Source organism: Nomascus leucogenys, chromosome 4 (genome assembly GCF_006542625.1).
Source record: "Nomascus leucogenys isolate Asia chromosome 4, Asia_NLE_v1, whole genome shotgun sequence".
NCBI classification, from domain to species: domain Eukaryota; kingdom Metazoa; phylum Chordata; class Mammalia; order Primates; family Hylobatidae; genus Nomascus; species Nomascus leucogenys.
The window spans coordinates 133,648,966-133,662,598 of NC_044384.1; the positions used below are offsets into that span (position 1 = coordinate 133,648,966).

The 13,633-nt window shown below is 39.1% G+C and overlaps 1 protein-coding gene across 27 annotated transcripts in view; it reads right to left on the reverse strand.

Moving 5' to 3' along the window:
* Positions 1-11,018: 11,018 nt before the first annotated feature.
* The window catches only part of PCM1 (pericentriolar material 1), a 108,059-nt gene continuing 105,444 nt past the window's right edge, over positions 11,019-13,633 (reverse strand). For 26 of the 27 annotated variants that reach the window (XM_030812293.1, XM_030812295.1, XM_030812296.1 and 23 more), the window contains one exon: positions 13,186-13,305. In XM_030812293.1, coding sequence (XP_030668153.1) covers positions 13,280-13,305 — 26 coding nt within the window. In that variant the 3' untranslated portion in view covers positions 13,186-13,279. Of the gene's footprint in view, positions 13,306-13,633 lie in introns of all 27 variants that reach the window. The other variant, XM_030812300.1, reaches the window with a different exon arrangement.

A 13,633-nucleotide genomic window follows, 5' to 3' on the forward strand; every position in this document is an offset into this window, starting at 1 on the left:
TTTTCTCCCATTCTGTAGGTTGCCTGTTCATTCTGATGATAGTTTCTTTTGCTGTGCAGAAGCTCTTTAGTTTAATGAGATCCCATTTGTCGATTTTGGCTTTTGTTGCCATTGCTTTTGGTGTTTTAGACATGAAGTCCTTGCCCACGCCTATGTCCTGAATGGTATTGCCTAGGTTTTCTTGTAGGATTTTAATGGTTTTAGGTCTAACATATAAGTCTTTAATCCATCTTGAATTAATTTTTGTATAAGGTGTAAGGAAGGGATCCAGTTGCAGCTTTCTACATATGGCTAGCCAGTTTTCCCAGCACCATTTATTAAATAGGGAATCCTTTCCCCATTTCTTGTTTTTGTCAGGTTTGTCAAAGATCAGATAGTTGTAGCTATGCGGCATCATTTCTGAGGGCTCTGTTCTGTTCCATTGATCTATGTCTCTGTTGTGGTACCAGTACCATGCTGTTTTGGTTACTGTAGCCTTGTAGTATAGTTTAAAGTCAGGTAGCGTGATGCTTCCAGCTTTGTTCTTTTGGCTTAGGATTGACTTGGCGATGCGGGCTCTTTTTTGGTTCCATATGAACTTTAAAGTAGTTTTTTCCAATTCTGTGAAGAAAGTCATTGGTAGCTTGATGGGGATGGCATTGAATCTATAAATTACCTTGGGCAGTATGGCCATTTTCACGATATTGATTCTTCCAACCCATGAGCATGGAATGTTCTTCCATTTGTTTGTATCCTCTTTTATTTCATTGAGCAGTGGTTTGTAGTTCTCCTTGAAGAGGTCCTTCACATCCCTTGTAAGTTGGATTCCTAGGTATTTTATTCTCTTTGAAGCAATTGTGAATGGGAGTTCACTCGTGATTTGGCTCTCTGTTTGTCTGTTATTGGTGTACAAGAATGCTTGTGATTTTTGTACATTAATTTTGTATCCTGAGACTTGGCTGAAGTTGCTAATCAGCTTAAGGAGATTTTGGGCTGAGACAATGGGGTTTTCTAGATATACAATCATGTCATCTGCAAACAGGGACAATTTGACTTCCTCTTTTCCTAATTGAATACCCTTTATTTCCTTCTCCTGCCTGATTGCCCTGGCCAGAACTTCCAACACTATGTTGAATAGGAGTGGTGATAGAGGGCATCCCTGTCTTGTGCCAGTTTTCAGAGGGAATGCTTCCAGTTTTTGCCCATTCAGTATGATATTGGCTGTGGGTTTGTCGTAGATAGCTCTTATTATTTTGAGATATGTCCCATCAATACCTAATTTATTGAGAGTTTTTAGCATGAAGGGTTGTTGAATTTTGTCAAAGGCCTTTTCTGCATCTATTGAGATAATCATGTGGTTTTTGTCTTTGGTTCTGTTTATATGCTGGATTACATTTATTGATTTGCGTATGTTGAACCAGCCTTGCATCCCAGGGATGAAGCCCACTTGATCATGGTGGATAAGCTTTTTGATGTGCTGCTGGATTCGGTTTGCCAGTATTTTATTGAGGATTTTTGCATCAATGTTCATCAAGGATATTGGTCTGAAATTCTCTTTTTTGGTTATGTCTCTGCCAGGTTTTGGTATCAGGACGATGCTGGCTTCATAAAATGTGTTAGGGAGGATTCCCTCTTTTTCTATCGATTGGAATAGTTTCAGAAGGAATGGTACCAGTTCCTCCTTGTACCTCTGGTAGAATTCAGCTGTGAATCCATCAGGTCCTGGACTCTTTTTGGTTGGTAAGCTATTGATTATTGCCACAATTTCAGAACCTGTTATTGGTCTATTCAGAGATTCAACTTCTTCCTGGTTTAGTCTTGGGAGGGTGTATTTGTCGAGGAATTTATCCATTTCTTCTAGATTTTCTAGTTTATTTGCATAGAGGTGTTTGTAGTATTCTCTGATGGTAGATTGTATTTCTGTGGGATCGGTGGTGATATCCCCTTTTTCGTTTTTTATTGCATCTATTTGATTCTTCTCTCTTTTCTTCTTTATTAGTCTTGCTAGCGGTCCATCAATTTTGTTGATCTTTTCAAAAAACCAGCTCCTGGATTCATTAATTTTTTGAAGGGTTTTTTGTGTCTCTATTTCCTTCAGTTCTGCTCTGATTTTAGTTATTTCTAGCCTTCTGCTAGCTTTTGATTGTGTTTGCTCTTGCTTTTCTAGTTCTTTTAATTGTGATGTTAGGGAGTCAATTTTGGATCTTTCCTGCTTTCTCTTGTGGGCATTTAGTGCTATAAATTTCCCTCTACACACTGCTTTGAATGTGTCCCAGAGATTCTGGTATGTTGTGTCTTTGTTCTCGTTGGTTTCAAAGAACGTCTTTATTTCTGCCTTCATTTCATTATGTACCCAATAGTCATTCAGGAGCAGGTTGTTCAGTTTCCATGTAGTTGAGCGGTTTTGTGTGAGTTTCTTAATCCTGAGTTCTAGTTTGATTGCACTGTGGTCTGAGAGACAGTTTGTTATAATTTCTGTTCTTTTACATTTGCTGAGGAGAGCTTTACTTCCAACTATGTGGTCAATTTTGGAATAGGTGTGGTGTGGTGCTGAAAAAAATGTATATTCTGTTGACTTGGGGTGGAGAGTTCTGTAGATGTCTATTAGGTCCACTTTATGTAGAGCTGAGTTCAATTCCTGGATATCCTTGTTAACTTTCTGTCTCGTTGATCTGTCTAATGCTGACAGTGGGGTGTTAAAATCTCCCATTATTATTGTGTGGGAGTTTAAGTCCCTTTGTAGGTCACTCAGGACTTGCTTTATGAATCTGGGTGCTCCTGTGTTGGGTGCATATATATTTAGGATAGTTAGCTCTTCTTGTTGAATTGATCCCTTTACCATTATGTAATGGCCTTCTTTGTCTCTTTTGATCTTTGTTGGTTTAAAGTCTATTTTATCAGAGACTAGGATTGCAACCCCTGCCTTTTTTTGTTTTCCAGTTGCTTGATAGATCTTCCTCCATCCCTTTATTTTGAGTCTATGTGTGTCTCTGCACGTGAGATGGGTTTCCTGAATACAGCACACTGATGGGTCCTGACTCCTTATCCAGTTTGCCAGTCTGTGTCTTTTGATTGGAGCATTTAGCCCATTTACATTTAACGTTAATATTGTTATGTGTGAATCTGATCCTGTCATTATGATGTTAGTTGGTTATTTTGCTCGTTAGTTGCTATAGTTTCTTCCTAGCCTCGATGGTCTTTACAATTTGGCATGTTTTTGCAGTGGCTGGTACCGGTTGTTCCTTTCCATGTTTAGTGCTTCCTTCAGGAGCTCTTTTAGGGCAGGCCTGGTGGTGACAAAATCACTTAGCGTTTGCTTGTCTGTAAAGTGTTTTATTTCTCCTTCACTTATGAAGCTTAGTTTGGCGGGATAGGAGATTCTGGGTTGAAAATTCTTTTCTTTAAGAATGTTGAATATCGGCCCCCACTCTCTTCTGGCTTGTAGAGTTTCTGCTGAGAGATCAGCTGTTAGTCTGATGGGCTTCCCTTTGTGGGTAACCCGACCTTTCTCTCTGGCTGCCCTTAACATTTTTTCTTTCATTTCAACTTTGGTGAATCTGACAATAATGTGTCTTGGAGTTGCCCTTCTCGAGGAGTATCTTTGTGGCGTTCTCTGTATTTCCTGAATCTGAATGCTGGCCTGCCTTGCTAGATTGGGGAAGTTCTCCTGGATAATATCCTGCAGAGTGTTTTCCAACTTGGTTCCATTCTCCCCATCATTTTCAGGTACACCAATCAGACGTAGGTTTGGTCTTTTCACATAGTCCCAAATTTCTTGGAGGCTTTGTTCATTTCTTTTTATCCTTTTTTCTCTAAACTTCCCTTCTCTCTTCATTTCATTCATTTCATCTTCCATCAGCGATACCCTTTCTTCCAGTTGATCGCATCTGCTACTGAGGCTTCTGCAATCTTCGCGTAGTTCTCGAAACTTGGCTTTCAGCTCCATCAGCTCCTTGAAGCCCTTCTCTCCATTGGTTATTCTAGTTATCCATTCTTCTAATTTTTTTTCAAAGTTTTTAACTTCTTTCCTGTTGTTTTGAATTTCCTCTCGTAGCTCAGAGTAGTTTGATCGTCTGAAGCCTTCTTCTCTCAACTCATCAAAGTCATCCTCCATCCAGCTTTGTTCCGTTGCTGGTGAGGAACTGCGTTCCTTTGGAGGAGGAGAGGTGCTCTGTTTTTTAGAGTTTCCAGTTTTTTTGGTCTGTTTTTTCCCCATCTTTGTGGTTTTATCTACTTTTTGTCTTTGATGGTGGTGATGTACAGATGGGTTTTTGGTGTGGATGTCCTTTCTGTTTGTTAGTTTTCCTTCTGCCAGACAGGACCCTCAGCTGCAGGTCTGTTGGAGTTTACTAGAGGTGCACTCCAGACCCTGTTTGGCTGGGTGTCAGCAGCGGTGGCTGCAGAACAGCGGATTTTCGTGAGACCACAAATTCAGCTGTCTGATAGTTCCTCTGAAAGTTTTGTCTCAGAGAAGTACCCGGCTGAATGAGGTGTCAGTCTGTCCCTACTGGGGGGGTGCCTCCCAGTTAGGCTGCTCAGGGGTGAGGGACCCACTTTAGGAGGCAGTCTGACCGTTCTCAGATCTCCAGCTGCGTGCTGGGAGAACCACTACTCTCTTCAAAGCTGTCAGTCAGACAGGGACATTTAAGTCTGTGGAAGTTCTTGCAGAGTTTTTGTTTGTCTGTGCCCTGCCCCCAGAGGTGGAGCCTACAGAGGCAGGCAGGCCTCCTTGAGCTGTGGTGGGCTCCACCCAGTTCGAGCTTCCTGGCTGCTTTGTTTACCTAAGCAAGCCTGGGCAATGGCGGGCGCCCCTCCCCCAGCCTCGCTGCCGCCTCGCAGCTTGATCTCAGACTGCTGTGCTAGCAATTAGCGAGACTCCGTGGGCATAGGACCCTCCGAGCCAGTTGCGGGACACAATCTCCTAGTGTGCCGTTTTCCAGGCCCGTTGGAAAAGCGCAGTATTAGGATGGGACTGACCCGATATTCCAGGTGCCGTCTGCTTCCCCTTTCTTTGACTAGGAAAGGGAACTCCCTGACCCCTTGCGCTTCCCGAGTGAGGCAATGCCTCGCCCTGCTTCGGCTCGCGCACAGTGCGCTTCACCGACTGTCCTGCACCCACTGTTAGGCACTCCCTAGTGAGATGAAACCGGTACCTCAAGCAGAAATGCAGAAATCACCCGTCTTCTGTGTCACTGGGGCTGGGAGCTGGAGACCGGAGCTGTTCCTATTCGGCCATCTTGGCTCCACCCGGATTCACTGCATTTTAAACTTAAATTTCATGTTAATGTCAAATTATATCAATCAACTAATATGACTTACCTATTAGCAGACTTGGAATAGATAATCATATATTTGCATTTTCCTCAGCTGAAATTTTTCTCTCTGAAAAGTACTATTATAGGAATATTCCACTGTTTTTGTTAAAACTGTTGAAGTGGAGAAGAATCCATTTGCCATAGTTAAATAAGATGTCCAATCCTTCCTAGTAAAACATACTGACGAACTTGAATCTCTCTTTGAAATACTCAAATTTACTTGTTTATGTAACAGATATTGAAAAATTTCTACATTCTAGGATCTGCTTAAAGACAAGAAATATTGCAGTGAACAAAGCAGAGAAAACTTCCTACCTTTAAAGAGCTTACATTCTAACTGAGGGGGTGGAGGAAGACATAAAATAAGTAAAATATTGTTAACTGTGGATAAGTAATATGGAGAAAAATAAGCTGAGGGCAACAAGATAAAAATAAATTGTGGGGAGATGCAATTTTAGGTTGGATACATAAAGAAGATTCACTAAACGTCTGCCATAAAAATATCTGAGGAAAGAACATTCTAAGTAGAGGTAACAGTAAATGCAAAAGGCCCTGCATGCGATGATGCCTGGCAGGTCTGAACAGCAAAGAGGTCAGTGTGACTGAAGCGCAGGGAAAATAAAAAAGGAAGAGGTAGAGAATTGTCCTGTAGGGCCTTCTGAAGTCATTTTTGCTTTTACTTGGAATAAAATAGGAAGCTACTGGTATCATCTGAACAGTATCACTTTGGTTGCTGTGCTGAGACTAGATGATAGAAAGTCTAGGAAGTGAGGGGTCTGTCCATTAGGAGGCTACTACAGGAATCGAGGCAAGAGATAAGAGTGACTTGAATAAAGATGGCATTGGAAGAGGTAGTGAAAACTAGCTGGATTCTACTTACTTTTTAAAGGTGTAGCTGACCGTATTTACTAAAGGGTTGGATGAAGGGTTTGGGACAAAGAGTTGAGCCACAGACAATGTCAAGGGGGATGTCCTAAGAAAGTAGAAGGATGGAATTGGCACTTACTAAGATGAGAAGACTAGAACAATCAGATGTGGGGCAACCAACAACTCCGTTTTAACACATGTCAATATCTAATATCTATGTGAACCTTAACACAAACCTTAACGTACTTCCATATGAATTTTTTGAATCTTACCATACAGAAATAGTCTAATGCCAAGGGTGGCAAACTAACTTAAAATATCATTTAGTTGTTTACATTTAAGGTTGGAGAATGGACTACAATAACTTCCCACTCCAAAGCCTAGGAGTGGGAAGAAAAACAGTTTATAGTAGTATCCTTCTTCTGTGTTGTCGACTAAGTAACATGCCCCAAGAAGACTTGAGGAACAAGAAGTCCCTGTTTTTTTTCAGGCAGTGCCACCATGCCGAGAAGTCCAGAAGCCTCCCAAGTCATAGAAAATGGACAAAAGTTGGGGTCACCTGAATCCTTGTAATTTAATTCTAATTTTGTTACAAAATAGTTACTATGGTTTTTCACTTTCTTATTCGCTGGGACTTCAATAAACACCGATAATTATTTGTATAATTTCTCATTCACTAATTTCCATTTTTAATTCTTTTCATAAGTCTTCCTTTGAAAATACTAAAAGCATCCTTGGATCTAGGATAATTCTTCCTTCATTTCACAGATAGGAAAATGAAGAACAGCAGGGTTTTTGGTTTTTTTTTTTTTTTTTTGCATTGTACATTTCCAAATGTCATAGAAACCCTATCTCTTTGTTCCTTTATTGTAATACTGTCCAAATATTGCCTGGTAAGGAATTATAGGTTAAAACCAAAAGCATTCTAACATATATCTAATGTATATATGACTGCTAATATCGATAGAAGAAAAAATTGAACTATATAATGTTACATAAATTGAACTTTTGAATCCTGATAAGCCCTGGAAGAGTATAGAACTTTCCTACGTAAAAATTTAGACTGACCACTGAAAGTACCAAATAATAAGCTTCAGAATTATATGAAATACAAAATACATATATTCATTTGGCTAGAAAACACCACCTGAAAAATGCCTTTTTTTTTTTTTTAGCTATTATATACTCAAATTCAATGGAATTCGATGGGCCACAAAAATAAGTTATTAGTGATTTATCTGTTGAATACTTGTGTAATATAAATTTGACAACTGGTGGTGGGGGAATATAGAGAAAGGTAGGGAAGGGCAGAAAAAAGAGGCATAATTACATAATCCAAGGTAAATTTGGAAATCATAATCCAAAAAGCTATTTGAAATACTGATTTTATAACTTAAAATTCATTATCTGTGTCTTAAATATTTTGGGGGGGAGTAGAGGGAAGAGTGAGGGAATAGAAAGATTGGAAATGGCAAAGCTGACACTGGGGGGAAACAGCACATCTAAGATCCGTCATAATGAAGGCCCTTTAGTCTCTGTCACCTAAGAAAAGGAAAATCTACAAAAAAAAAGTATATAGCCAGAACATGTTCACAAAGGACACATAGAAGCAACTGTGGGTTCTGGTGGACAATCAGTGTTTAAAACTCTGCCCTGGAAATTAATTTAATGAGATGTTGGTTAGAACATTGAAAAGAAAGCAAAACCACTCCAGGTTGAGCGTCCCAAACCCAAAGATCTGAAATGGTCCAAAATGCAAAACCTTTTCAGTGCTGACCTGATGCTCAAAGGAAATGCTCACTGAAGCATTTTGAACTCTAGATTTGAGATGCTCAACCAGTATAATGTAAGTATTCCAAAATTTGAAAGAAAAAAAAATCCCAAATCCAGAACTTAATCCATACTGTGTTGTCTTTTTTCTCCAACATAGGTAATTTGTATAGCACTTATACTTAAAACATTCTTATGAGCATTATTTTATTGAATAGAATAACCTATTCCTATTCCCAGTCTAGGGAAATTCTGAATATAACTGTGAGACAAGAGCTGATGGTCACATTAGTAAGTGAAATTTTTAGAAATAGCAATGGAGATGGGATAACTCTAAATTTGTATCCATAGTCTCACTAAGTGAGGTTTAACACAAATGTTGACAACTGCTAGTGTGAAATGACATAGCTCTTTGCATCTTTCAGTTTTTTTGTGATCTGATCCACAGAAAAGCTCTAGGCAGGAAGCTATTTATTAAAGGTGAGGATTCCTAGCAAAATATTTGCAACTATATGATTTGTTTTAAAATTAATCATGTGATTTGTTACACCTACATATGGGTGATAGACAACTAACTACACTTTGGAAAAGTCTTAAGGCAAGAAATACATTTAGGATGTAAAAGAGATATAATAGAACTCTGTTGCATAGAAACTTTATACTGTGATTAGTTTTTAAAACAAGGAAATCAAGAGCTCTTTAAATTGCTGCTCCAAATTTTATTTTGTTACAGATTTTTCTAAGCCTATAAAGAAGAAATGAACTGGTAAAATAATTAGAAGTGTACATATACATGTATATACATACACACACACAGGCTGAATATTGTTCATCCGAAGTGCTTGGAAATAAGTCTTGAGGATTTTGGATTTTTTTGAATTTTTGAATATTTATATTTACTGGTTGAACATCCCAGATATGAAAATCCAAAATCCCAAATGCCCCAATAAACACTTCTTTTGAGGGTCATGTCAGCACTTAAAGTTGTGGATTTTGGAGCATTTCCAACTATGGATACTGAATCTCTCTGTTTGTGTATACGTGTGTGCGTGCTTGCGTGCATCAAAGTCATTTATAGGCACAGAGCTCCCTTCTGTTCCTTAATTTTCAGAAAATGATGCCAGTGAATCTGAGGAAGAAACCAGACATGTAAAGACAGGGACTGTAAGAGTAACACTTAGAGTTGTACAGCAGGAAATGCTGGCTCTTCCAGTCAAGGGGACTTGGAAACTTTATTTGTATAGTGAAATATGGGAAATCTAGAGTCAATCTCTTTTTGACAGATGAGCTGATTAAAGAAAGTTGGACACGCCGGGTGCAGTGGCTCACACCTGTAATCCCAGCACTTTGGGAGCCCGAGGCAGGTGGCTCATGAAGTCAGGAGTTTGAGACCAGCCTGGCCTACATGGTGAAACCCAATCTCTACTAAAAACACACAAAAAGTTGGCCGGGCACAGTGGCAGGCGTCTGTAGTCCCAGCTACTTGGGAGGCTGAGGCAGGAGAATCGCTTGAACCTGGGAGGCGGAGGTTACAGTGAGCCGAGATTGCGCCACTGCACTCCCGCCTCAGCGACGGAGCGAGACTGTCTTTATAAAAAAAAAAAAAAAAAAGTCGGACAAGAAACGAATCAGTCTGTTTTTGAGTAAATGTAAGAATGTTCTCTCTAGAGTATACATGTTATTCATGCTTTTTATTTGCTGTATTTTATGATGCTTTGACATCTTTAAATGCTTGCTGATCAAAGAGGAACCACCCCGTTCAGGGTCTCTCTCTTAGCGATAGCAAAGGTCTTTCTTAGCGATAGGTCTCTTAGAGATAGCAAAGGGCTCAGCCAGGAGCAGGTCTTTCATACACATACCTATCAATCCCAAGTCTATAGCCCCCAACCACACTCCTTATCTAATACTTGCACACCAAGCCACTATTTATCCATCCCAAATCATCCTAGGACAAGGTGCCAGAGAATCAAACACCATCCCTATGGCCTACCAGTATTATTCAAACTAGCCAATCTTAAACCATTTACTCTACCCTACCTGGCCTTTCTTAAGGAAATCTCAATAAAGGATCTAGCTAGTCTTGCCCCTTGCTCCTTATGCCACATGACCAAAATTTGGTGCTTTGCCCATGACCCTATATAGCATGTGATAACTCAAGATCTTTTTTCCTTTGAGACAGTGTCGCTGTATCACTGAGGCTGGAGTGCAGTGGCGTGATCTCGGCTCACTGCAACCTACACCTCCCGGGTTCAAGCGATTCTCCTGCCTCATCCTCCTGAGTAGCTGGGATTACAGGCATGTGCCACTACGCCTGGCTAATTTTTGTATTTTTTCGTAGAGACAGGGTTTTGCCATGTTGGCCACACTGGTCTTGAACTCCTGACCTCAGGTGATCAGCCCACCTCAGCCTCACAAAGTGCTGGGATTACAGGTGTGAGCCATTGCGCTGGCGGTAACCCACTCTGAAGCCTTTGAGTATAATAAACTTACTTCAAGTTTATTCTTCCTGTGGCCAATGACTTCTATCATACCGTTATTCAACATATAATTTTTTTTTTTTTGAGGCGGATTCTCGCTCTGTTGCCCAGGCTGGAGTACAGTAGCACCATCTCGGCCCACTGCAAGCTCTGCCTCCCGGGTTCACGCCATTCTCCTGCCTCAGCCTCCCAAGTAGCTGGGACTACAGGCACCCACCACCACGCCTGGCTAATTTTTTGTATTTTTAGTAGAGACAGGGTTTCACCGTGTTAGCCAGGATGGTCTCGATCTCCTGGCCTTGTGATCCGCCCACCTCGGTCTCCCAAAGTGCTGGGATTACAGGCGTGAGCCACCATGCCCAGCCAACATTTACATTCTTACAACAGTATATAAAATAAATATAACTGAGAAATAATAAAGCATCTGTTCACTGTAAAAACAAAAAAAATCTCAAGTTCAGTCAGCTTTCTGGCTGACTGACACATCGTTGCTCATGTTAGGTTTGTTTGTTGTTGTTTGTTTTACATTTAAAGCTGTCGAGCCACGATTGTGGAATAAATTCTAAAACATAAATGAGTATGTGAATTTAAAAGAAAATACAATTCAGGGTTGTATACAGGATATATATTTATTAACAGTGAAAAAGCATTTACCCAAAGTCAATGTTACAAAATACAAAGAGTACCTCCGCAGTCTGGCCAGCTCATTATTTTAGGCATTATCTCAACCTGCATAAAGTTCTCTCTCACTCATTTTGAACTTTTCTTCCTCTATCTGTAACCAAAATTTTTAATTTCAAAATTAGGACAAATAGGAATACAGAATGCCTAACCCTTCAGCAATAGTTACTAGAGAAAACAGATTAAATAAATATATCTGCTCTCAAACCCTAGGTATTTTAAAACTAAATTATCTACTAAAATAGAAAAACAATACTTAGATTAACAGCAGCTGTAACACAAGTCAAATAAGCAATTTTGATAAGGTTCGTAGGTACTATGGTAATAACTAAGATATAAATACAATTTTTCCACTTTAATATGCATGCAGAGAGAGAGAGACAGTATGTAAGGCTTGGCTTGAGTACCAAAACAGTTTTTACCCTTTCCTGCTTAAAGTCTAGAAAATAAAGAATTTGGGGGTGCATGTAACATAACTTACTGTTCCAATTTCCCTGAAGTTAGAGCACCTGGATAAGAACTCCGAATTCTGAATTGGTAATTTTCTGAATAGGTTTTATTAAAGTTGAAGATATACTGTCTTCCATAATTTAAGTAGCAATACAGTAAATGTCCTCATAGGGAAATCCTCATTTAATACTCCTTGAATGGACATTACACTGAGATATACAGCAAGTTAACATTTTTTTTTTTTTTTTTTTTTTTTTTTTTTTGAGACAGAGTCTCGTTCTGCTGCCAGGGTGGAGTGCAGTGGCATGATCTCGGCTCACTGCAACCTGCAACCTCCACCTCCCAGGTTCAGGCCATTCTCCTGCCTCAGCCTCCCAAGTAGCTAGGACTACAGGCACGTGCCACCTCTCCCAGCTAATTTTTTAATTTTTAGTAGAGACGGGGTTTCACCATGTTGGGCAGGATGGTCTCAATCTCTTGACCTTGTGATCTGCCTGCCTCGGCCTCCCAAGGTGCTGGGATTACAGGAGTGAGCCATGGTGCCTGGGCAGCAAGTAACAATTTTAAAGGAATACTCTCAACAAGTTCTTTTTTTATGGGGTATTTCAGTTGTTAACAAAGTTAAAATACTTATTGGAACTAATTCTTCATATTTTATTCGAGGAAGAATCTATAAGGTTGACTTACTCATTGTTGACTGGTTTTTAGAAGCCTTATTGGGTATATGGACAGTTTGGGATAAAAAGTAAATCACTTTTCAAAAGCTGACTTAAAGTCACATAAACTTTCAATACTTCACCTGCAAATCTGCTTCAACCTCACTACACACAAAAGAAACTGCTATGCTTTGGCTTCAAATTACCATCTCAATAGGCAAGTTTATCTGAAGGCATATAGAATCTTACTATTTTATTACAGAAATTTAGTTGTATTTATCCCCACTTGAAGAAGTTAAGTTTTTCATTTAAAATTAACCACAATGTTACTTCTCTGTGCAGAAATCTCCCTAATTATATAAAGCTTATTTTTTTACTTTTAGTCTGAGGCGATGTAGGTAAATATTTTCCAGAATTTGAAATCCTAACAGATAATGATGTAAGTTCTAGATACTGAGAACCTATGTTCTAAACTTATTATCCAACTTCAATGGATTAATAAATATTCTATAATAACTTCATAGGTATCCTGGATACCTTGATAATCTGCCCTATTCTTGCACAGGAATAGGACCTGCAGGTATCTAAAAGAACATCAGACCCAACAGCAGCAACACTGGCATTATTTGGAAGATTGGCCTAATGGATGGGCTTTATAACAAATAATATATTTTTCTAACTCTTAACCATTGCTCTTCTCTGAGCAGCCTAAAGTTATATAAAACATCGACTTGCTGTATAGAATTCAACATAATTTCCAAAAAAGATACTTTATAGCTAAGTCCAAACTTTATTTAAAACTACATTTGAAATTCGTTACCAAACATCACAATGGGGAAAAAAATCAAGACCCAAAAAAAGAAGGGAAAACAAAAACAAAAACAAAAACAGTGTGTCAAGGCTTAAATCTGTCCAGAATTCAGTTTCTGATGTTTTAAACTACCATGGGGAGAAATGACCACACCTATCAAAAAAGCAGTGTCAAACTAATTTACATTTTTATACAGATCAGATGTTTATTTAGTACTGTTTTCATATATGTATTGAGTATGTAAGGACAGTTAGATGAGCCTCTGAAGACATCTCATATACTCTGGGCTCCCACCGTTTCTGAAAAACAGAATAATAATGCTTTATAAATTACTTATCGAATTACTAGAATTTAACACTGTTCTCTGTCATTAAAGCTTTTACTTTTAATATAAGGTTATTATAAAAGAAATCCTAAGTTAGCTTGCTAATACAATTCCCTAATAGCACACAGTAAAAAAAAAGAATAGGTGAGGTTTCTGATTCAACAAGGCAGACTGAGCAGATACTTCCTGTCTCTCTAAAAACACTCCACTAGGAAAACAAAACAACTATAGAATACAATGAATCTAGACCAACAAAAGAAGACTGGTTGTGAGAAAACAGAACAGGGGATATCAGCAAATTA